This window comes from Cuculus canorus, chromosome 2, assembly GCF_017976375.1.
Source record: "Cuculus canorus isolate bCucCan1 chromosome 2, bCucCan1.pri, whole genome shotgun sequence".
NCBI lineage: Eukaryota > Metazoa > Chordata > Aves > Cuculiformes > Cuculidae > Cuculus > Cuculus canorus.
Genome location: NC_071402.1, coordinates 78,681,725 through 78,707,413, shown reverse-complemented (window position 1 = coordinate 78,707,413; position 25,689 = coordinate 78,681,725). Strand labels below are relative to the sequence as shown.

Below are 25,689 nucleotides of genomic sequence, written 5' to 3'. Positions count from 1 at the left end.
ATATTGTCTGGGGAAAAGGACTAGAGAGTCATCTTCCTTGAGAGGCCTCTACCATGCTAAGCCCTTCCCATTTCACTTTTAACTCTGTAGAATTAATAGCATTTCTTTTCCATTTGTCAGAGGTTGAGGTTTTCCTCCTCGAGAAGTTTATAAACAGAAATATTATTTGAATCTGACCGGCTTGAAGCACATTAGTCAGTGTTAAAGCACAATTATCTAGCAGCAATCTTCGAGAACATGTTGCCTCTCTTCTTCCATCATTACCAAAAAAGGGAGGATTCATAAAGTACGTTTGGCCATCTTCAAACATTCTCAGTCCTATCCTACCAGGTAGTGTACCGGGGGAACAAATTGCACTTGTGTCCAGTAGACAAGATGCAGGGCCTGCACAACCAACATTATTAAACATTAGGAACCTGAGACCATGAATCGAGCCCTGCACTCAATATACCATGCAAGAGCTCCCTCTACCCACATCCTTTAACACCTAGAATGCGATACATGACATTTGCTATTCTGAGGAGATACAAGTTCCCATCTTGCTCTCCACCCCACTCACGCTAGCTTTTGATTATAGGGCTGTCATCACCACACAAAATCAGCCTGGCCAAGATTTGGTCAAGCTTTGACTCAACTATCTGAATAAAGTTACAGTCCTGAATCAAACACATCTACAACTCCCTGGGCAGCCAGGTTCTGGAGGAAGTCCTACAGGACACCATCAGGCTGGTTCCAGCCTCTCAAAGTCATAACCAGCCTAAGCTTTGCTACCTTGCCTGCAGCAGCTCCAGCTCAGCCCAGTCAACTATTCCCATCTAGGACAGTGCAATGTACCTCTCAGCCCAGCAAGGCCATCTGGACCTCTAGTGTTCCTTCACATAAAGATCTACTGCCGTACACTTCCATCAAAAGAGAGGAAGCTAGAGGGTAAGTGTCCATTAGCTTTATTACACATTTTTTTACTAGGAGACGAAAGAAAAGCAAAATAAAAATTTTCTGTAGACCTCAATTGTGTTCAGTAAAAACCATACACTTAAACGGTTTTTAAAAAACAATCAAATAGTCCAGGACAAAGCACTGTGATTGAGCAGGATGCTCCCATCTAGTACCTGGAAGCACGTTAAAATGGTTCCGAAGAACACAATCAATGTATGTCTCTAAAAAACACAAAGGGCAGAAACTGGGCACAACAATGCTATTAATGTAGGGATAGAAGATGGGCCTAAAGTGGATGCAATGGGTTTTGCACAAAAAGCACACAAAGAAAGTTAATGTGTTGTAATTAATTTCTACTAACTCCTAGGAGCTCAAATAGGTACAGTCCAGATTTTTAATACTGTACTAAGAAAACATACCAGATGTCAAGTAAACCATCCGTTTCCTTAGGTACATTGATCTGGAAGTACAGCAGCTATCATGAGTTTATTCACATGTAGGAGCCATGGACATCAGTGTGGAATGCAGAATTGATTTGACCTCTCTCCACTTCCTTTTCCACCCTCAGCTTCCACTTCATTTAATCTGCTGACTCTTCCATTTTGATCAGTAGAATACAGGAAGGTGATCCAAAAGAAAAGCAGTGTATATCCGTGTATAAAGTCTATATCAGTGTATAAAGTCTAGATGAAAAACTGTCAGCTGCCAATTTTATATTTAAGTTAAATGAATATACTGCACACCACAGTAGAAACTATTGCTTATCTCAAACTGGATGGAAAATACAAAGCAACATCAGCTTTTCTACTGTTTGAAACTCAACCTCTGCAGGAACAATATGTGACTTAAGGTCTACACATACCTTGTGCTCAGTTGTCCTTCTCAGTTCAATGTACAAGCCAATTCTGTGAATTGTTTACGTACCTAATGGTTGTAGAGTCAGTCCTTAAAATACCTCTGGTTTAGAGGCTTTTGTCATACATTCAGAACATCGGCTCTGTGAATGTATGACCAAGATGTCTTTTTCGAAGAGGTCTTAAGTTTTAATCTCAAGTATCTCAACTAGGAGACATCAAGATTTAAATGATTTCAGTTATTTAACTCATAACTACAACTTTTCTACCAGAGTTCAGGGAGTTGCTGAAGTTAATTTATTCTTCTTTCCCTCCCAGCACTACTTGTATAGCAGTAATTCAGGAAAATGTTTTTTGCCACCCATGTGCAAACAGCAACCTAATAATTACTTGTTTTACATACATTAGTATCCTTCACAGCTTTCAAGAAATAACTAACTTGAACAAAGATTTCAAAACTAAAAACTCAAAAATACAAAGCTAGGAGGAAAACTGCATAAACCAAGAAACAATACTGTCAGGCGAATGGAATTATTTTTATTCCATTGCAGTTGCAGATATTTTCAGTAACAGATCAAACAGCTGTTTCAAACAGTAGTTTCAAAAGGCAAGGACAATGTGGCAGACCTCATAGAGATGTGTCAAAATTCATTTTAGAACATAGTGAGTACACATCACCATTATGCAGTTACCTTACACAATAAAAGTTAATAAACAATTTCAAGTAGAAGAAAACAGGAGAATAGGAAGTTTTACACGCCAGATGTTTTGCATGCCAATTTCCTCCAGAATATTTGAATGAAAAGTAGTTTTAATAATCGTATCCCTTTTATATAAGAAGGTTTTCTAAGAGAAACCAAGCCATCTGTGTATAATAAGTATTTCGCTTAAACCAACTTTCACCCCCTTGTTCTGAGAATCATCTGTAGGGCATACTTCCACTTTAAGCTAAACGTGAAGGTCTTATTATCTGATTATTTTTAAGGTATGAGATGCTGAGAGTGCTGACATATTTTCTGCATTTAAAGCACACTGACTAATCCCAAGCAGATAGAACGCCCCCCTCGCCCCCCCAATTCCTCCCAGGAGTAGAAAAGTTGCACCAGAAGTTTACTCCCATCTGCTGCAGTTCCTGGACAAATTAAAATCCTGATGTTCTCCACAGCAGCTACCAGTGAATATTAACATTACAAGAACACAAACATGAGCAGACATGGAAGTTAGTGGGCACGACTATCTCATACCAGCTATCATAACTGAATGAGTAATTCCGTGTAGGTTTTTAATTTGTGACCTAGTAACAAACAACACTTATACTCTCTTCTTAATCAAGTCTCTTTGCCATGATCCTCTCAAGAGGCTGAAGGTGGAACAGCTCTTTATTTTCAATGAAACAGACAACTGGCTTCTAAACATGAGATATTCATGTCAGGAAAAAATTCAAAGCATTAGAATTTAAATAACATTTCTCTTATAGCACAAACCACGGAAGCCATTAAATTCCAACTGCAAAACAATTATGTTGTTTCCCAAGACCCAAGATTTGTACAAATTGCTTCTAAGCACCCTTACAAACATCAGTCAGGACATTGTCAGCTTACTTTTCCAGAAATGTCAATTCATCATTATGTCATTATTTCAGGGTGCAGGAGGTTGGCTCATGTCTTACTACAGAACCCCACCTATCTTTTTAAAAGAAGTAAACCTATAGTTTTTGCATTCTTACCCAGTCAGCCCTTCAAAACGGGATTCTAGAAGTTTTGTGGGTTTGTTGGGTTATTTATGGGCAACAGAAGGCATACTTGCAATTTTTTTTCTCTTTAAGCTAGTAACAATTTGATATTTTAGTTCAGATGAAAACTTCTCAAACATGGATTTCAAGTTGTTGTACATTTAATAATGCAGATTTCATCATCTTCCTCCTATTTCAAAATAGCACCAGAAACCTCAATAAGGTTCGTCTGCCAACAATCACTTGTTCACAGCATAGTCTCTTGGCACATTCTGACTGGAATATTATAATGTCTGTCATCTTCAGTTATGAGAGTCACCACAGGCCAATCCTCCTCCGGGTCATTGGGATAAAGTGTGATGAATTCATCAGTACTATACTTATAGAGTCTATACACTTGGATGGTATACTGCAGAGCATAAGCAAGGAGAAACATTTCCACCTACATTGGAAAAAAGCAGAAATACGATGAGTAAGACTAAACAAATCTTTTAAAAATATTTCTCATAAAAACACTAAACTAATACCTACCGAATGTAATTCTTCGAAGAAAAATACATGAAGTAAATGAAAACGCATATACATGAGCATCTCTAGTTCAGCATCTCAATCATTCAAGCCATCCTTAACTTTGTACACAAATACCTCTAAGATACTATGCCTTTAACACGGAGCTCTTCAGACTCAAAAAATGGAATAGTTGGATATTAGTCCTGAAGAAAAGCTACTTTACAGAGAGAACCCCATTTCCCTACTGCCAAGAACAGGTACAAAAGATATTCTATCTTATCAGTATTCATCCAATTAATTCACTACACCAGAAAAGAATGGGTTTCAGGCACTGATCCCTTCTGTCTTAGAGCGTACTCCGAACTCTTTAGCCAAATAAAAATCAGATGGAAACCCTTACAAAGCCTGTTGATATCAGGAGAAACTCAAGAGAAAGAAGCTGGAGAGTCCTCTATCTTGTCTACTACAGTGGCAAGCATATCCTGTTCTAAATAACAATTCACAAAGGATTTCACTGAATTAAATAAATCTAATCAGCACAAAAATACACAACATTACTTACTGACTAAATTAGGCAGTAAAAATGTCACCAAGAATAGCTGACTTAACAGTACCAACAAGCTGTTTAATCTATACTAGTTGTCAGATTTTTAAGCTAATAAACACAAACAAAACATAGTAATTTCATGTTTCTAGAGTCTCTAATCAATAGTGAATTTCACTGCAGGACCACACTGGTAATATATTCAATGGAATTATTTAAATAGATGTTCTAAATCTTTCAGACTCTTCAGCTCATTAACCACTACATTTTGTTTTGGGGCTTTTTTGCGATACGTGCATCACTTCCGCAACACATAAGGCAGTAATTGTCATTAGTTTATCAGAATTCAACCAGTATATGTACTGCAGGACCTCCTCATTGAGTATTCACTTTTAAGAAAAACGTGATAAAAGCTAACAATTAAGGCTAATACAAAAGTTTATACTAATACCATAATTCCAAAGAATGATGCTACCTAAGTGTCAGCTGCCACACAAAAACCAATGTTTAAAAGAAAGGCCCTTACAGACTCTTACTATAGGCATGCAGTTTTTCTATATCTTTACCAATGAAAGTGCATTTCTGGGTGATTTCTTAAATCAAAATCCAAAACAGGAAAATAACACGTAAAAACAATCTCTCCTTACTTGTTCAAGGCCTCCACTGTTACCAATATGATTCAAGTGATTTTGCATTAACTGACAAGGATTGCTAGATGTATCCCTTGCAAACAGTAACCATGAGAAGACAGGAACTCTCCTTCCATTTTTATCATCATTGTATAATCTAATGGCAGTGTTAAGCATCAAAAATTTCAGTGCTTCATAGAGACTATACTCCTCCTCTTCATTTTTAAATAGTTTATCACAAGCATCTTGTTTCTCAATAGGATCCTCAATTTCACTTATAGTCTTCCACTACAAAAGAAAATAACACACGCATGCATCAATAGCCATCACTGTGCAAAAAACTCACTTGTGAATTGTCAGATACACAGCACAGGCACTTCGAATTCCATTTATAAAGGCTTTTGTGCCTTTTTAAATTTCCACAGCTGTATTCTTATCAAGGTCAAGCTGAGTCTGATTTTGCTTAAATCAGTCCTTAAGCAAAGCGAGGAAAGGGATCTTGGAAATTATTGCAAGGTAGCAAAACAAATATTGTCATGAGAAAACAAGCAATAAGATAATAACTTGTTTGTTTCCTGCATCATAAATCCTATATCCATTATATTCTTTACATTTCAGTAACTCAATGCCTATTTCATTCCTGTCCTCAGAAACTGCTTGAACACAGCCTTCTAAGTTTTCTTAAAGCATTCTTGTCTCAATTTTTTTTGCAGTATACCTACAGAAAAGTGACTTTTTTCAACAGTGAAAGCATCTCTATGCTAAATTCACTATACTCAAAAGCCTTTAGCATCTTTCTTATTTGCAAGTGACCAAGAATAAAAAAATATTTTTCCAACCTTCTTTCTTAGAAGTATTAAATATTCTTTAATTTCATCACTTATTTCTCCCATCTTCCTGCCCAGTTTCTCTTTTAACTGCCACTGCTTGATCCAGTCATATTTGCTCAGCAAGTTTTCAGGAAGCTGGAAGTTGAGAGAAGACAGCTTAAGTCAAAAGTCTTGAAAGGAAAAGCCACTGACTTGCATATTGTTATTTTATTTTTTAATATCTTGCACCTTAAAGCAAACTCACATCTGTTCTTCTGAACAGATGTCGTTCTTAGGTTATTGTAACTGAACACAATCAGTTCTATATAATACTTGCTGGATAATACTCAGAATACCAGTCTATTAATATTTCCAGATCTAACCAACATAAACACTGAAAAAAAAAATTGTTCTAAGTTAGTCACGGCTTTTCATGTTTGTTTTTGTGGGATTTTTTTAATTAAGAAAAACCCCCTCCAGCACCACATGACAGTGACTGGTGTTTTAAAGTGTCCCTGAACCAAAATAAGGTTACAGATGTGATGACATCAACCAGATAATACGGAAGTCTTGGTGGAGTTCAAACTTCTTAGCTCAGAACAGACAAAATGTGTTTTCTTTTCAGGGTATATAATTAGAACACTATGGGACTGGCTTTCTGATAAAGAAGAAAACAACCTGGCGATTAGTTGATGCTTCAAAACTGCCTCTTTTATTGCTTATGTGCTACACTTGCTCATTTAACAGCTTTAATGCTTCTCTTAAAGGACATTGGTATTTTTTATTTTTTTTAACACTCATTTCTTAAGTCATTTTACTGCTAGAATTGGAAGAGCATCTTGTGACTCACAATCAATTAAATATCTGGCTACAGCAGCACATATGCCATCAGCCATTACCTTTTCATTTTATCAGGACTCCAAATTAGTAACATGTTCTCTTTAATGGCAAGCAAGTACTTGTGAGACACACAGATCTTTCCCCAGAATTTGTCTTGTGTCAACAAAGTCCATTTGACAGTATCAGTGAACATGGAAGAAACACCTAAGAAGCCTTCCCCCTTTATTCTTCTGCTCTTAGTAACACACCTTGGTTTCTTTATCCACCAATGCTTAGTAAGAATTGTTCATCTTAGGCTAAAGCTGCTCTTACACTTATTTTAAGTAACATTTAAGAGGTGGATAATACGTGCATTCTGAAAAGCCTGCAGCATCCAATTTGTTAACCCACTTCATAGAGAAAGAATATATGGCACAGAAGAATACATACAATAATTTCAAAAAGCTTGGATTTGTGATTTGTTTTGGGTTTCTTTCCAATGCTTACAGTAAGCCATCTATTTTTTGTTATTACCAGCCATCCTGTGGGGAACCTCTTACTCCCATGTTACGCGCAGGAAAAAGAAAACAGGAGGGCAATATGAAGACAGGCAAGTTACATTACAAGTCAGCACTATTCACACATTAGAAACTGGAAACTAAGGTGACCTGGACCCAGTTCCAAGTTGAAAGAATTACTGTAAAGGAACAACACTGAATTCTACTACTTCTCAATCTCCACATCTCAAGGGATATGTTGAAGTGAGCATATATAGCATAACAAAGAAATGAGATCATAAAATTATCAAATAGACTAGAACCAACATTCCTCTACGGTCAGATCATCAGAGTTTGACAGGTACCATAGTAAAATCCTCCCTCTGCAGCCAGCTTGGTAACTGGGTAGCTTGACTTAGTGCCTGGAACAAAGTTGCTCTGAGAGCACAATAGTTATCACCTCGCACTCTCCTGATAGATGCAAACCTCTGAGCAACTGCTTCATATCCCTAGGAAAAAAACAAATACAAAATCTAAATAACATAAAAGCATTTATAAAACATTTTAAGGTCATGCACCGGTATCATAAAGGATGTTGGAATATAAACACCCAAATGCTAATGCTATTTAAAAAAAAAAAAAAGGGGTTGACCCATTACCCATTTTGGAAGTTCAAACGCTTTTATGTCACAAATTATGCTTTGAAAAAAACTTCCTTAGTTCTACTGAGGAACAAACAAGAAACCAAAGAAATCTAAGTAGTAAATTGCTTGTGGCATTTATTTGATGACAGAGCATAAAAATGATTGAAATGTGGGTAGCCACCTCACATGTCAAAAAAATTCCAAACATAGAAAACACACACAGGACTAAAATTAAAAGTACACCACAGTAACAAGAAGTGTTAGCAATAGTTTATGCTACTTACCCAATAGGTCTCACATGTAGTTTGTTTTTCCCTCAGGGAAAATTTGTATTTTGAAATATCTTGACACATGCCTCAGCACATTTGTTCCCTCCCTGCTGTTCCCATACGTACACTTTTAGCAGAAGCAGCAATGCTGAAATGTAACTTCTGAAGCTCAGCATGTCTCTTGAGTTAACCTAGAAAGGGCCAATGCCCTGAGCATCTGTATTTCTCTTACCAATTTCTTGAAGGTGTCACAAGGATCTTTTGATTTATAGAAAGTATTTTTGGGGTTTATTTATACATACCACTAAATTTCAAACTGTGTTGAAAAAACAAAACAACAAAATAACCATCAACCTTATGCTTTATTTTCTACCATTCTAGCTCAAGACACAAGACACAAAAACTAGTCCAAAACCTACAAAAAAACAAGAATTCGGGAATTTTTTTAAAAAGCCGAGCTTATTTACTAAAGCTCCGCATCTTAAAAGTCATGCAACTCACTAACTTCAGTTATTTGCCTTCTGCCAGAACTTTTGGTGCTCTGCCATTTCAACAGCCCACAAAATTACCATTTTATGGTAACATACAGAAATTAAAACTTTAATTGAGAACAGTATTGAAGAACAGTATGAATCAAAAACCTATACTATCAACAAGCGCCTGGCTAAAAAAACCCACATTTGGAACAAGTACAACCAAAACCATCTTCCAGTTGTCAGCCACTTCAGACTGACCCCAGAAAACACTGCTGAAGCGTTTTGTGTGTTAAAGATCATTCCCATAGGAAATCACCTAACAAACACACAAATGAAACAAAAAGCCCAACAAAATTAAACAAAGAGAAATTATACCTTTCTCATTCTTTTAGCTACGGGTGTATTTCCTCTCCATTCTCTTCTGCAATACTCTATGATATCAATTTCAGGTGCAACACTTAGTTTATGTTCTGTCAAAACAGCATATGTAACATTATATTACAGTATATGTAACATTATATTGAGAACAGTGAAACAGAACAACATAGAGAAAGTACTGAATTTCTAAATAAAGTCTATCACTTCAAATTAACATTGGCATTAAGCGACTGACACCACAACCTATAGCTACTAAGTAATTATTAGTATCAGAGGGAAAAAAATCAGCTTGCTATGAAAATGACAAGTGAATAAAAATCTTTTCTCTATTTTGTTGAACTAGATAACACTTGGCAAAGAGTATAAATTAGTAAAGTGGTCTTAAATTTCTTAGCAATCAGAAAAATATCTGACTGAAGTTTCTCCTCTTCTTTCAGCAGCTGGACTATAAGGGAGAAAGATAATAGATCTTTCTGAACAAGCCAAAAGCAATGATGGAAGGAAGAAATGCAGTTTTCTCTTGGAATCCCAACACTTTTCACTCCACAACAGATAACACTAAGGTTATGAAGGAATTCCAGCAACAGATGCTGCTACAATGACTGTAAATCAGTAATTTTCAAGCACACCTGTAATACAGGGTATATGACTGCTTTCCAAAGGATTGTCTCATAAAGTAACTGCCTAAACACAGTGGAAAAAATAGACCAAGAGCAACTAGTTTTACATAAAATAGATATTTTCATGAATAAAACTATACAATGTACTCAGTCATTACAATAAGTAACTTCTATTGCACACAGAAACATCGTGTACAAAAATCCTTGGAAGTGAGGGTATCAGATCATCACAAATCAGTGCCACCATGAATTGTAATACTGCATCTGAAATGACATACAAAGTTCAAATGTACCTGAAGAGCTTGTCTCACTAAGTAATATTTTCTCTCTTTCTATTTCTTCTGCATCACGATACATGTCCTCCTCACTGCAACGAAAATGAACACATACTTCATGTAACAAAAATCTTAGTCATTTACCTTTTCACCAGTTTAAAATTACAGGCAAGTACTTAAGTCTTCCAGTTATTTTTTCACCTCTATTTGTTTTCCATCTTATACATTTTCATAAAACCAAGGAAGTTCTCAAAAAAAAATTAATTAAAAAACCTCTTAACAGTTCCCCTTCCTTATTTATGACATCTAAGTTAGTAATGAATTATTGCCTGCATTTCTCTTCTGCTGATTGTATAGAGACTGCAGAGTACATAAGTCCCTTTGTATTTGTAAATTTTACAAGATAAAGTTATAAAGATACAAGCCAAAATGCTTTATCTGCTAGGTATAATAATACTACAACCTATGCACGCACCTAAGAAAGCATTACTCACCAGAGCTTTGTTTCTACACTCGACTAGGGCTGAGCAGCATGCCTAGTAATGAGCAGAACAAGGGACAGAATACCATGATGAAAACTCAAAGAAAACAAAACTCTAAGCGAGTTCCAAACAGCAGCCCGTAGGCTAACTGAAAGCGAGACAAAATAATTATTCGTCAAATAATATGGACTTCTTGGTCAGGGTACGCCATCTTAAAAGTCAAGTGTCTCCATCTGAGCCTATATACAGATATTCTGAACTCAAGTTACAACCATGAGGGAGGAAATGATGGTCTAAAAGAATAGCTAGGAATAGCCTAGCATTATCAAGCAGAGATCTTGAAGCTAGGGTGTGAATTACTGTTGAGAATGGAGGTCCATATAGTGTTCAAAAAAAAGACAGTAAATTACACATTGCCTTAAATGTGATTCTGCATAGCATTTTTCATATAAATATATATAGTCAATAAACTTTAAAATCACAGTTTCACAGCTAAAATACTTCAAAAAAACCCAAACCCTATTCATCACCAAACATATTAGTAAATCACTTAATCTTACCACTGGAAGAAGGTTACATTGAAAGTTTGTATTTTGAAGAAAGTATTTATGCAGAAAAAGATGTTGTAAGGTTATTAATCATTGCCCGCTACTATTAGCAGGTTCTAGTGTGCTGCTCAAAAAAACCCAACACCCAAACCACAATATGCTTGCAAAAGACCAGGTACAAATTAAAGCAGTGACCCTGCCCATCTTACACTACTGAGAGAAGACATGCAGTTACGAAGACTGCAACAAAGGATTTTACAGAGCCAGCTAGTAATTAGATTACTCTCATTAGAGCTGAAAGAATATACCAGTAAATTATGGCTCCATACTTCTTTATATCCAAACAAGCTTTAAAAAGGGTAACTTTTCTAATCCATTTGCATGTATTTCCCTTGAAACCAAAAAGACCACTTTAGTATAAAGACAATTTTAGGTTAATATGAGGAAACTGTCATCTTCTGTGCAGTCAACCTTTTAACTTTCAGAATCGTTTTCCTGGGTGCTCAAGCAGCTGCTTGAAATCCGATTCATAACAACACTACATAATATACTACAATACTAAATATTATGACATATTATGATAATTCCTTTAATTAAAAGCGAAACAATAGATGCAGTAGATATCAAATACAGCACTCCATAAAAAAAGCACTACCTGCTGAGAAGAAAAAAAAAAGTCACAGAAATACTTATCCCAAGTCTTCATCCTTGTTCCAGTGTGGCACTGGACAACCCCCAATTTCCATGCATAATCTTATTTCTCAGCAGAGACTAAGGTCCATTAAGGTCTACATAGACTTTCAAGAATACTTAATAACCTTGAAAATATTATGAAAAAATAATCAGTTCTGCATCTGACAGCAGCAATCTCTAGCCTAGTTTGTCTATAAGCTAAGTATTTAAAAGCAACAACCTCACTCTCTGAGCATCAACAAACCTGCTTCTACAAAGGATCCTATGGGACGTGGCAGGGTGAGGCTAAGCGTTATGTTGGGATTCATCCTCAAATATTTTTGAGTTATAATGCACAAAGAGAAAAAGTGTTCAACTTAGTAAACTACTGAGGTCACTGAACAAAAGAAGTTTGGTGTAGAGTAATCAGCATCAAGTTCCTTCTGCAGATATTGCCCCATCTTCTTTCTGGGAGCTGACAACATAGAACCAATATATTCAGAACTAGATGGATTAATATCCAGTGTAAACAAAGTACTGCAATTTAATTGAGTTGTTTTGAAATCGAAGTAGCTAAGAGGTGCAATCCACCTGCACAGGCACCCTCAGAGGTGAAAGTAAATCTTGACATTGTTCCAGCATAGCAACTGTTGATTAAATCTGCGAAAACAAGAACATGGAAACTAAAGCCTTTCCTCATTAATCTCCATATTCTTATTAGAAAACAGAGTGAAAATAAAACCGCAGATGGAAAAGTCTAATTAAAAGAAGACATGCATGAACAAAAGAAAAAAAAAAGTAGTGCATAGTGCTGCGTGAAAACACTTAAATTGTTAAACTAGTATATCACATTCTGCTGAACCAAAAACATTAAGAAAAAACCAGGATGCCAGATTTTACTTACAGCACCCTGGGCTTTGCATTTTAAAAACAAACAGTAACAAAAAAAAAAGACCCACACAACCTAAAAAAAACTAAACCAAACAAGCTAAGATGACAGTAAGCAAAACTAAGCTGGAGAGAAGGAAAAAAGACTATGGGCAAAAATATAGTTTTAATACTAACAGATTAGCAGGACTAGAACTCCTGGAACTGAAAATACCACATGAAAGCAAAAAGAATGCTTATAGTCTTCCATTTATTACCATGACGGAATGAATATCTACTTTTTTACATCTGATTAAACTTGTTGCTCCAAATAGTTCATGTAAAGGTATATGTAGCAGCCATTTTAAAAACTCAGAAGGACAGAGACCCTTAAGTACAACACTTAAGCCAACAGATGAAATGCACTTAATATTTATATCAATCTGTGTATTAATGTCAAATGTGTTAATATTAAAACTCACATTAACATATTAAATTTGAAAACATGTACCTGGTTTTAGAGACTTTTTCTACTAAATCAGCACTTATTGTAGATTTTAGATGTTATCTAAAACAAAGGCCAGTCTACTGGCTAACCTGTAGAAAGAGGATTAATTAGAAATCACTTTCTCCTCTAACTTTATTAAATGGACATAAAGCCAACCTTAATGTACAATAATTTTGTTTTCAGAAGTTTGGAATCCCTTTTTAAAAAAACCTTCATATTTATTGCTTCCTCCAGATACCAAATATTCTTGTAAAGGCATCTACTGTCAAATCTGAATCACACAACTAAATTTTTACTGCAGCCTATAGCAGGTTTACAAAGAAACAAAAACATAAAAATCTGGAAAGTTAGGATTAAAAAAAACCTTCTATGATTGTCAGCACAGCACCTAACAAAGCGTTCACAAGGTTAAAACCAAACTACCAGAGGATCTGCTTTCAATTCCTAGCTTCCCATGCTCTGCATAGGAACGTCACATCAGGTACTCCCTTAGATGGAAAAAGGCCACTAATAAACAATAAAAAAAATATGTTATTTATAATGGTAAAGGTGCCCTCCAAAGTTTAAGCGAAATAGGTCTAAACGTCATACGAAATTTTGTGAAGAACTTAACTTTCTTGAACGGAAAATACCTTTCTCTTTCTAGAGAAAAGCTGTTAGTACGGGAAAAAAAATCCTCACCTGTCTTCCGATGACTCCATTGCTGAACAATTACTAGACTCAGGCAGGTATAGCTCACAGTTTCCAGATGCATCCTGATGTGTCACAACTGATTTAATTATCTCTGTCTTCTCAGGACTCCCATTATTTGTGTATACACAGTCTATTATTATTTCTGATGTAGATTGCTCTTTCTGGTCAGCAGCTGCATTTGGTGAACCATGTTCATTAGAAGGAATATCAACTTCCTTTTCATTCTTCATAAACTGTACAGCAAATTTCTCTTTTTTCTGTGTGTGATCTGCACTCGCAGAAAAGCTGGTTGCTTCTGTCATCCACCCTCGAAAATTATCCTGGCTTTGAAGAATGGAGAAACATATGAAAAGTATCTCTCACAAAAGCACATACTCTAAGAAAATTACAAGATTTTCATAATTAAGTTATATTCTCAGGATTCAGAATGTACTTAAATTATTCCAAAAATCTGATAACACCCAAGCTATTCTCAAACTCATCTCCTTGGCAAGCTGGCTTAATTTCCTACTGAGGCTCATCTCTGCCAGTTCCTCAAACATAACCCATGCTGGAATCAGCATCCTGACTGAACGCTTCCTGTTCTCAAGGGGCATTATCACCTAAAAAACTGAGGACTAATAGAAACCCCAATGAAGCAAGTTTCAGTCCTGCAAGAGAAGCATCCTTACAAGCTCACCCAGTGCTCTGTGAAACTGTGCTGCACCAAGGTTCTTAACGAAGGAAAAGCTCTCTTAAGTTTTGTTTCTTCCAATATGAACAAAACCTTCTACAACCCATTATAATAAGTTCCAAAGGCTTAGGATGCGCTTCAGGGATATTTATCTTCAAATCTACCTTAAACAGATACATAACCGCCCGAAAGTGATTGGTTGCCTCGCGGCTGCCACCCCCACCCTCTGGACAATCCCATCTTCAGGTTAAAGGCTCCCACCTACCGCGCACCCGGTGTCATCATGCAAGTGACAGCACTTTCCCAGGCGCCCCCGTCCCTTCTCCCTCGGCCAAGCTGGGCCGCAGAGCGAAGGCTCAGGACGAGCGCTGCGCCCCTGGTCCTGGCGCCCCCCAGCCCCGGCTGCTCAGTGCGGGGCGCCCCCCGCTCAGCCTCACCCCTGCGGCACGGCCCGCCCCGCCGCACGGCCGGACACCGGCATCCCCCGCGCCTGCTCCCTGCCTGCTTCTTGACGTCCTTCCTTGCTTGCTTCCTCCCTGCCTCCCTTCCCTCCTTCCTTCTCTCCTTCCCTCCCTCCTCGCTTGCTTGCTTGTTTCCTTCGTTGCTTCTTTCCTTCCCTCCTTCCTTCCTTGCCCGCTTCCCTGCTTGCTTGCTTCCTTCCTTCTTTCTTTCCTCCCTTCCCTCCTTGCCTCCTTCCTTCCTTCCCTCCCTCCTTTCTTTCTTCCTTCCCTCCCTTCTCCTTTCCCTTTATTTCTTCCTTTTCTTTCTTTCTTTCTTTCTTTCTTTCTTTCTTTCTTTCTTTCTTTCTTTCTTTCTTTCTTTCTTTCTTTCTTCCCTCCTTCCCTCTCTCCCTCCCTCCTTCCCTCTCCGCTTGCCTGCTTGGTTCCTTCCTTCCCTCCTTCCTTCCTTGCTTGGTTCCTTCCTTCCCTCCCTCCTTCCTTCCTTGCTTGGTTCCTTCTTTCCTTACTTCTTCCTTCCTTCCTTCCTTCCTTCTTTCCTTGCCTGCTTGGTTGATTGGTTCCTTGCAAAGAGCACCCAGACACAGCACCGGGGCGGGGCTGGCGGGCGGGCGCGCGCCCTCAGCGCATGCGCGCTGGAAGCGGAGGGCGTGGGGAAAGGGCGAGGGGCGCGGTTATGGCTGCTCAGCGCCCGTCCCTGCTGCCTAGGGTGGGCGATACCAAGGCAGAGCAACTGGGGGAAGGGTACGTGATCCCACCCCCGATCCCGCAGTGGGTTCGGCCGCGCCCGGGTAGCTCCGGGCCGTGGAGCCGTGCCCTCCTCGGGCAGTCGGGGGTTTTGTTGGAACGAGGGTGTGTGTTTCGGGGTTTTGTTTGTTTTGTAAAGCAGGCAGCTTGCAGTGCAGTGCAGTGTAAAAATCAAGACTTGAATTCACATAAAATCATAGAATCACGGAATCATAGAATGGGTTGGGTCGAAGGGACCTTAAAGACCACCCAGTTCCAGCCCCTCTCTCGGGCAGGGACACCTCCACTGGATCAGGTGTTCAGAGCCCCATCCAAACTGGCACTGAACACCTCCAGGGATGGGGCAGCCGCAACTTCCCGCTCACAGGAAAACAATTCCTTCTCAATATCTAATCTAAATCTCCCCTTTTTCAGCTTAAAACCAGACTCCCTTGTCCTATCCCTGCGCTCTCTGATAAAGAGCCACTCTCCAGCTTTCCTGTAGCCCCCTCTTAAGTACTGGAAGGCTGCTATAAGGCCTTCACAGAGCCTTCTCTTCTCCAGGCTGAACATCCCCAACTCTCTCAGCCTGTGCTTGTATAGGAGGTCCTCCAGCCCTCTGATCGTCTTCGTGGCTCTCCTCGGGTCTGCTTTGACAGATCCGTGTCTTTCCTGTGCTCAGGATTCCAGAACTGGGCCCAATGTTCCAGATGAGGTCTCACAAGAGAGGAATAGAGGAGCAGAATGACTGCCTTTGCCCTGCTGGCTGTGCTGCTTTTGTTGCAGCCCAGGAATGGGTTGGCTTTCCGGTCTGCAAGTATGCATTGCCAGCTCATATTCAGCTCCTCATCTACCAACACACCCAAGTCCTCTTCATAGTTACTCTCAAGTCATTCTTTGCCCAGCCTGTATTTATGCCTGGGATTGCCCCAACCCAGGTGCAGGACCTTGCGCTTGGCCTTGTTGAACCTCATGAGGTTCGCACAGGCCCACCTCTCAAGCCTATCAAGGTCCATGTGAATGCCATCCCTTCCCTCTAGCATGTCGAATATGCCACACATCTTGGTGTCATCAGCAAACTTGCTGAGGGTCCACTCAATCTTGCTGTCCATGTTTCCAACAAAATAAAATAAACAAAAGGAGTAAAGTTAAAATTCCCAATCCTGGAGACAACAGTATACAACAATAAGTTTTGTTTAATATGGGGGGGGGGGAGGGGAGAGGGGGAGAAAAGAGGAGCTTCTCAGTTGTTGAATGCTCCATAAAAAGTCCTTAGAAATCCCGGTGCTGTAAAGGTGTGTTTAGCAAAAGACACATCCCAAGATCTGATGCACCTTTGATAAACACCAGACAGGATAGGAATCTACATAGAGAGTAAACAATAAGCTTTTCAAAATTACATTTTCCTCAGAGTTAAGCACACTCAATACTACTCAGAATTAAATACCGAGAACAGGAAAAAGTAGGAAAGCTATATTCTGGTAGAAAAAAAAGTCCCCTGTAGTCTGAGCATTTTCAAGGGAGTTCACCTTGAAATTTGGCCTGAAAATGGAAGAGAAAAGTATTTGTTTTCTTTCTGGAATTCCCCTCATAAGAATACACTTTCTCTGAGTAATACAAGTGATGCCGGGATTGGAGGGAAATAACTACAAATATGCTGGCAGTAAAATAATTTGAATTAACATTATTTAAAACAAAAAGCCAACTCATGTATTTAGAGTATCAAACAATATAGGGAGAGCATTTTTAAGGTGGAGGTCAGGTAGTAAAACCTATAAAAGGTTAAAATAACAACGCAAAGTAATTTGAAACATGGTGAAACTTTTAAGACACGTAAAACTGATGGCCAATTTTGTAAACAAGTTTTTCCTGTTTCTTTTATCCTTGAGACACAAGTATTATCATGAGTGTCTGAAAAAAAGAAAATGCATTATCTTAAATTTTTTTTGAATCACTCCTTGTGTATTAAATCTGTTCTCGACTGCTCTTGACAAAGACATGTCCTTTGAAAATTCTCTTTGTTTGGACAACTGTTTGAATGAGAAGTTTGTCTGAAAATTCATTTTTGTTTCACATAGGCCATTTCCGAATTAGTCCTGTTCAGACAGTCAGTCCAGTTGAAAGATACCCAACTATTTCCCATGCTTCAATAATTAAAATAATTTAGATTCAGTAGCATTTAAGAATCATTACAGTTGCCTGCTTTTTTTAAGATTCAGTTCTTTTTTGGTTTTAGTTTCTTAATTATTTACATTTGCCATTCCCTCAGCAACTATGGAGAGACATGTTGGCTGACTATTTCACAACTCTTCAAAGAAGTACAGAGTAGAATAATGCAGTAAGACTTTATAATGTAGGCAAAGTTGCAACCTAGGCCTAATTCTATATGATGAGCAAAATAATGTATTGCAAAATGACACTGCAAAATACATGAACAGTACCTAAGTTATGAAATTACATTTGCAAATTCAATGCTTGCTCTGTTTGGAATTGTTTCCTAAGCAGTGAATTATATTTCTTTTCTCAAGAGTTATTAAACTAAAACCTTGCTATGATGTCATATGTCAGTTTGTATTACAGTAATACTTGTCACGTGAACTTGCAAATTGGTGCAATCTTTTCCATTTAGTATTTTGCTGCTTGCATATGAGGCTTATGTCAATTACGTGACTAAAATTTTTTTCTCTTCAGCAGAAAAAGATCAAAACTAAATACCCAAAGTACTCACGTTCTTGTTGTGAACTTGTGTTTGCATTAACTGAAAAGAAGGTATTCCAAATGCCTTTGGCTGAATATATAACTTCAACAGACAGTTCTACTCTCTCTGCCTAATGCTCTCCCAAAAGAACAACTGGGAAAAGTTCATAATCTTTAAATTATTAATACATACATTCCATAGTCTAATTGATAAAGGTTATTCAAGACAATATTCATCAATTCAGCATTTATGTAAAGTATTTCTGAAAATTATGTTTCTCTCTGCCTCTTGCAACAATATATTGCAAGCGTATGTGAAATTTGTTTTCTTAGGAAAGGGTATTTTGGAGTTTAGTGTTCATATCAAATCCCTGGAAATATCTGAAGGTTCCATGACACATTTTGCAAGATCAAGTGTGGCAAGAGTTGTGTATCAGTCATTGCCTTCCAGGCTGCACAAATTTAAAGAAAAGTTGTAGCTTGCAGATAAAAAATAGTGTATTAGGAACTGGATGCAGTACCTGTCAAAGCTGACAAGTATTACTGAGTTCAAAGTACAAAAGGACTTGAGCATGCAGTCCTGATGTTTTCTTCCTGAAGACTGTGGGAGTGGCAGGCTATTTTTTTCTCAGATGATCCATTTTTAAATCTCCCTCAAAACAAACAGACCACTTTTTGATTTGTATATTCAGTTCAATATCATAATAGATATGTGTCATTTAAAAAATTAGTCTCATTTGCCCTCAGTACGTAACATTTCTGAGCAACAGATTTACATAACCTGTTAAGTGCATTAGATAATGCTTCCAGTATTTTTCCATGATGTTTTAGAATAATATGTTAGTCATAATTATTTTAATTTAGAGTTTGATCTATACCTAATCACCCATATCCATTGACAGTGCTATATTTTCCAGCAGAGGACAATCGTGCTTTGCAAAAATCTTAAGGGCAGAGGTAGCATCTTCCTTTTCAGTATTGGCAATGTATGTGCAGAAATTACAAAAATATTGAAATTATGGATGCTAAGAAGAATCTCCACAGGATGTTGCTGAATTTCTGAAGTTAGTTTGAAAGAGGAATATCTTTTTTTCCAAAAAAGTCACTGTGTATTAAGATCAAGAAAGATGAATGTAGCTATAAAGAAAAAAAATGGAGCAGATGTTTACTTTTCTTGAAGGTATTAAAGAGTCATGTGATTCTGTAAATATTTGTTTTTTTGAGAACGAGGCTTCAGCAGAATTTAGACATGTAAACTCAAGCAGTTTGTATTACTCCCAAAACACCTAAAACTTGTAATTTCAAAATTCCATCTACAAATTAGTCAAAAAACTAAGTATCGCTAAAGTCCACAGTAAAAACCCCAAACCATGTAGGGAGGTGGTTAATGGCAGCCAGCATGGCTTCACCAGGGGCAAGTCCTGTCAGACCAACTTGGTGGCTTTCTATGATGGGGTAACCGCAGCAGTGGACATGGGTAAACCGATGGATGTGATCTATCTAGACTTCTGTAAAGCCTTTGACACGGCCCCCCACAACATCCTTCCCTCTAAATTGGAGAGATATGGATTTGATGGGTGGACAGAAAGGTGGATAATAAACTGGATGGTCGTATTCAGAGAGTAGTGGCCAATGGCTCAAAGTCCAGATGGAGATCCATGACAAGTGGTGTCCCTCAGGGGTTTGTACTGGGACCGGTGCTGTTCAATATCTTTATCATTGACATTGACAGCAAGATTGAGCGCACCCTCAGCAAGTTTGCGGATGACACCAAGCTGAGTGGTGTAGTTGCCATACTGGAAGGACGGGATGTCATCCAGAGGGACCTGGACAGGCTGGAGAAGTGGGCCTCTGAGAACTTCGTGAGGTTCAACAAGGCCAAGTGTAAGGTCCTGCACCTGTGTTGGTTCAATGGCCATTTTCGGTACGCAATGGGGGATGTTGTGCTTGAGAGCAGCCCTGCAGAGAAGGACTTGGGGGTGCTGGTCAATGAGAAGCTCGACATGAGCCATCAGTGTGCGCTCACAGCCCAGAAGGCTAACCATATCCTGGGCTGCATCAAAAGAAGCATGGCCAGCAGGTCGAGGGAAGTGATTCTGCCCCTCTATTCCTCTCTTGTGAGACCTCATCTGGAATACTGTATCCAGCTCTGGAATCCTAAATGTAAGAAGGATATGGAGCTGTAGGATATTGGAAGCTGTATGGAGCTGTAGACCTCCAGAGGAGGTCTACAAAGATGATCAGAGGGCAGGGGCACCTTCGCTATGAGGACAGGCTGAGAGAGTTGGGCCTGTTCAGCCTGGAGAAGAGAAGGCTCCGAGGAGATCTTATAGTGACCTTCCAGTACCTGAAGGGGGCCTACAGGAAAGCTGGAGAGGGGCTATTCATAAAGGCTTGTGGGGACAGGACATGGGGGAACGGGTGTAAACCAGAGAGGGGTAAATTTAGACTGGACATTAGGAAGAAATTCTTCACTATGAGAGTGGTGAGACACTGGAACAAGTTGCCCAGGGAGATAGTGGCTGCCCCATCCCTGCAGGTGTTCAAGGCCAGGTTGGTTGGGGCCTTGGGCAGTCTGATTTAGTGGGATGTCTCTGTCCATGGCAGGGGGCTTGGAACTAGATGATCTTTAAGGTCTCTTCCAACCCTAACTATACTATGATATTATGATGCCATGATGCTATGATAGTATGATACTTTGTGATGCAAGTATGCCAGTAAGGTCAAGATATCAAAAGAAGCAGCCTTGGGTTGGGTTACTGAATTAATAAAGCATCCTAAAGAACTCTCAGACTGTGCAAGCTCCACTTTAAAAATTGTGGATTGGTATCAAAAGCCAAGAAACTAAGTGTCTTTTATTATATTTATCTAATTTATGAGTCCCCTTTACTGTTTTCTAAAAGAAGAAAAAAAAATGGCCTTTTACTCAAACTGAGTTAACAAATCAGCCTCAAGAATTTTTTTCAGTTCATTAATCAAATGAACTAAATCCATTCATTTAAAACAAATCCCTCTCAGCTGATGTTCTTAAGTCTACCAAATGAATAAGCCTTTGGAGTTGCTTAGACGTGGCTGCCCTTGCAAATACTAGCTTGAAATAATATATTTATTCCTGTTCCACAACTACTCTCCAGCTGACCACCTCCTCAGACTCCTGCTTGCTGATACTAGCTCCTGTGTTCTATGTTTGGTTCTCACTCTCTGACAAGATGCAGCTCCCCATTTCTGGCTTGACCTTGACTAATCCTTCCTCAACGAGGAAGATTGGAGCTATTAAAGCCCTAGTCCATTACCTCCCTGCCACTTGTGGAACTAGAATGGGCTTTGTAAGTCGTACAAGCCTATTTTTTCTCAAAGTGCAGCTGGCAGCATACACTGAATTCCACCAAGATGTTGTCCTTAAGTCTCAGGTACACCATAAACTCTTTACTGTGGTAAGCTTCTTAAACCTTCTCAATACATAAAGAAAATTTTCAGTTAAAAAACAATCTCACTATAGGAGGGCTGAGCTGATCCATAAGATCTGAACTAAAACAGAGATCCCTTAGTGGGTTTTAACAACAGCCTTAAGTCTCTGGGCAGCAGCTCACTTCCTTACATACACACACACCAAAAAAGAAAAAAAAAAAAAAATGAGGAATGTTACAGAAAGAGATCAGAAAGAGATATACCAGGAACATAAAAAAGCACATTTTACAGTAAACAATGATGATAACCACAGCCAGATCAAACAAATAAAACAAAACAACCTCTGTGACAGCAGAAGAAAAAAAATCCAGTCAGAACAGGAACCTCTTATTGCTGGATTCTTTCCAAACCATCTCCATTAAGCACTGTAGAATAGGGAAAAGAGGTTAAAGAAGTCCTGTTTAATATTTAGCATTACTGAATAAGACAAGAGACCTAGCAAGGAATTCTTAAAGAAAAGAAGTTGCATATTTTGCCTTGTATGCCTTTTGTTTATCTCTTTATCGCTAATGGTTCCTCCAAAATTCTGACAGATGAACTTTGCATATTCCTTATTTAAATATTTTCGAGACTATGGATTTATTTACTGGAGATCTCGTGGAAATTTATATGCATTTAGATTGCAAATTACTTGCCACCATGTAAAAATTATATTTACCTGTATTTAATATTTCCCAAATACCTTCCTTTATTGGGACATGTAGTTGTAGCTGCTTGTCATAGTTTAGACATTAGCCAGCAGCTGAACAATATGCAGCTGCTCTCTTGCCCCTCCCCACCCAGTGGGACAGGGAGGACCATTGGAAAAGGAAAAAAAGACTCACGGGTTGAGGTAAAAACAGTTTTAATAGAACAATAAAGAAAGAGAGAATAATAATAGTAATAAGAATGTATATAAGAATATATCAAAATACAGCCCCTCACTGCCCTCATTCCTGAGCAGCAACAGCAGCAAGCACAGAGATCACAATGAGTGGAACACCAAACGTAGGTCCCAAATTGTCTCACTGCCTGTGACCAATTTCCTATTTTTATACTGAGCATGATGTTATGGTAAGGAATATCCCATTGGCCGATTTGGGTTAGCTGTCCTGGCTCTGCACCTGTACACCAGCAACATACGGGAAACTGAAAAATCTTGGATTTCTTAGCAACATCTAAAAACTTCCGTGTACTATCAGCATTCATCTCATACTAAATCTAAAAACCAGCAGCTGCTGGGAAGAAAATTAACTCTATCCCAGCTGCCTCTTTTGAGCAGGTTTTGCAGGAGAACATGTTCTCCTCATAGCTGAGATACTGACCCATACACGTGGAGAGTAGTATCTCTACTAATCTTTCCAGTAGGATTTTACTCATTCTGCAGTTTTTTGGACAGTCTCTCCACAGATGAGATGCAGGCCTATAAGCAGGAAGAGAGACATCTTCATATAGCAAAAGTTGGCCAGTCACATCACCCACCACTGGTGTCTTTCCTTCTCCTCAGGCCATTGCTGCCAATGACTTGACATATGACAGTAGTGAACTCTGTACAAACTTCCACCACATGGGTTGGGTACATTGGATTTCATCTGGATCTGTGGGTGTCTGTGGGTTGTCCAGGTCATAACAAATTAGCTCCCAAACAGCTAATTCCCTCAGGTACTGGATACCTCTCTCTGTGGTGGTTCACTTACTTGGGTGGCACATAATCTCTTCCTTAAATGGATACCTGTCCCTCTTGCCTGCCAGGAGTTGTCTCCAAAAGCTGAGGGCTTGTGTTCCTGTTCCAATCACTTCGTCACCACTGCTTCCCTAGACAGGGATCCCAGCTGACTGGCTTCCCTAACCTCTTATTCCAGGCTACTAGCCCTGTTAGCCCAGCAGCAGAGCACCCAGGTGATAAGTTGCTTGCCTAGCTTATGGCTGAAATATATTTCATATTTTGCAGCTCACTCCGGGATGGGGATGGGGTGGTTACCTCTGGTTCTGCTTTTCTTTCAGCACTTGTGCTGGCCTTTGTCTTTTTGAAACAAACTTTTTGTGTCCATTTCTTCTTATGTATAGGGGCGACTAACACTGGCATGGGGGTGGTTCTTTGGTTCAGCTGCAATGCCTTTCGCCAACGTTTGAGTAGCCACAGTACCTGTCACAAGGGTTGAGGTAGCTGCAGTACATATGGGTACTGGGATAGCTCCAGTGCCTGTTGTGGGAGTTGGAGTAGCCACATTGCCCTTTGCAAAGATTGGGGTAACCACGATGCCTGTTGCAGGGGTTGGAGTAGCCTCACAGCACCTCTGTTTGCACTGATGTTTAACCCTAAACAAGACTTGAAATACATTCAGGGGACCTATTCAGTAGGACCATGCTGGTTTGAACATCCCAAGGGTATCTGAAATTCTCAGGAGCTATTGTACTTAGCCTGGAGAAGAGGAAAATTAAGGAAGACGTTTCCCCCTAGTGGCTCTTCAAGGAGAAAAATGGAAAGGTGAAATTACTAATAGTTCCCACTAGATGACTCCCAAAGTACAGATGGGAAGCCACTACTGCTGCTCCACTCTGCCTGCTTCCTGTCACTCACTACTGAGTACAGATACGAATCCGTCCTGCTTCCACTAATTTTATCATACTATAAGCCAGTGCCACACAGTAGAGCAAAGCGATACCCTTAATCCAATGTCCAGAGGTGATAAACCGCATATAAACAGTGGCAAACAGTGTACACAGCAAGTAAGGTATTATAAAATGTAATCCTGAGAACAACCTTCTCATACTAAATCTGAAAAAAGCAGCTTCTGGGAAACAAATTAATTCTATCCTAGCCAAATATAAATTTTACATGGAAACAACTAAACCAATATGTCTTACAAACATTATTCTCCCACTAAAGCCAAAGTGGGGCAGTTATTGGGGAGAAAATAAACTCTATGTCAGCTGAAACCAGGATAGAGCTGTTTCAAATACAAGAAAAATCAAGAATATCTGCAGTTAATTTCTTGCTTAATGCTATAGTAGTTTGTTTTTAAAAAAATGTTTAACAAACCTTCATGCTAGAGCCGAACTGTAGCAAACAAACAGCTAGCTGATGACTTTGGCTTATTTGCATCTGCCTCCCACCTGGAGTAATACCATCTACCTTCTCATTTCCTAGTCAAAACAGTTGAATACAATTTGGCAGCCCATGCAAACAAACAAAAAATTGTATGGAATTTTCACATTACTGAGTATAAAAAAGAGGAAAATTTTACATGTGCTTCTGCATAGGCTTTCATCTGCTTCCATTGTTTTGACCCAGAGTCAATCTAATATGAAGCTGAATTGTGTATATTGTTCACTCACTGCTTTGCCTTACTGCTAAATCCTGTGTCTTGTCTAACATCTTCCCTGCCATCACTTTCCTCTCCTGGTCATATTTTGCTATGGCACTTTTCATGGGAGGTGTTGGGGTAACTCTTTTTGGCAGCGTCGTTTGCTCCACTATTGCTCAGAATTCTTGAGAGTAAAATGAACAAGGAAGACAGTGAAGTCAACTTATTACAGTCACCCAAATCAAATGTCACACATACGCATTCAAATAATAAGGAGTAAGCAGGGCAAAGCTGTTGTTGAATAATATGGCTTTGGCAAGGTTCCTCACAGCATAAGACCTTGCTAAAAGGTAAACATTCTGAATGTGGCTCAGTGTCTCTTAGCCTTCCACACTTCAAAGAGCTTAGGGAGGACCAATGTGCTATTTTAAAGCTCTGGAGCTTTGAACATTTGAAGTCTCATAAAGAAAGCAGGGAGGACTATCTTTGGGGAGGCTTGAGTGATTTGGAAATTAGTTGCCCTGGCTTAAATTCATATCTGCAAATTCATCTAACAGGAGTTATGTCCCAGCCTCAATCCAGAAGAAATAGAAAACAAAGTTACAACTATTTAATATC

General features: G+C 38.9%; 1 protein-coding gene across 8 annotated transcripts; it reads right to left on the bottom strand.

Annotated features, from left to right (window-relative positions):
• Nucleotides 1–1,615: 1,615 nt before the first annotated feature.
• On the bottom strand, nt 1,616–15,524 carry OTULIN (OTU deubiquitinase with linear linkage specificity). Of its 8 annotated transcripts, none has more exons than XM_054059180.1 (8): nt 15,403–15,524; nt 13,751–14,082; nt 10,011–10,084; nt 9,095–9,189; nt 7,696–7,839; nt 6,045–6,170; nt 5,224–5,493; nt 1,616–3,964 (listed from the first exon to the last, which is right to left on the bottom strand). In XM_054059180.1, the coding sequence occupies exons 2-8, from the start codon at nt 14,062–14,064 to the stop codon at nt 3,770–3,772; spliced, it is 1,218 nt and encodes a 405-aa protein (XP_053915155.1). In that variant the 5' UTR covers nt 14,065–14,082; nt 15,403–15,524; the 3' UTR covers nt 1,616–3,769. The 8 variants fall into 8 exon arrangements, with proteins under 8 accessions (XP_053915155.1, XP_053915159.1, XP_053915154.1 ...); XM_054059184.1 differs by having other exon boundaries at nt 15,438–15,457; XM_054059179.1 differs by having other exon boundaries at nt 15,311–15,445.
• Between the last annotated feature and the right edge of the window lie 10,165 nt (nt 15,525–25,689).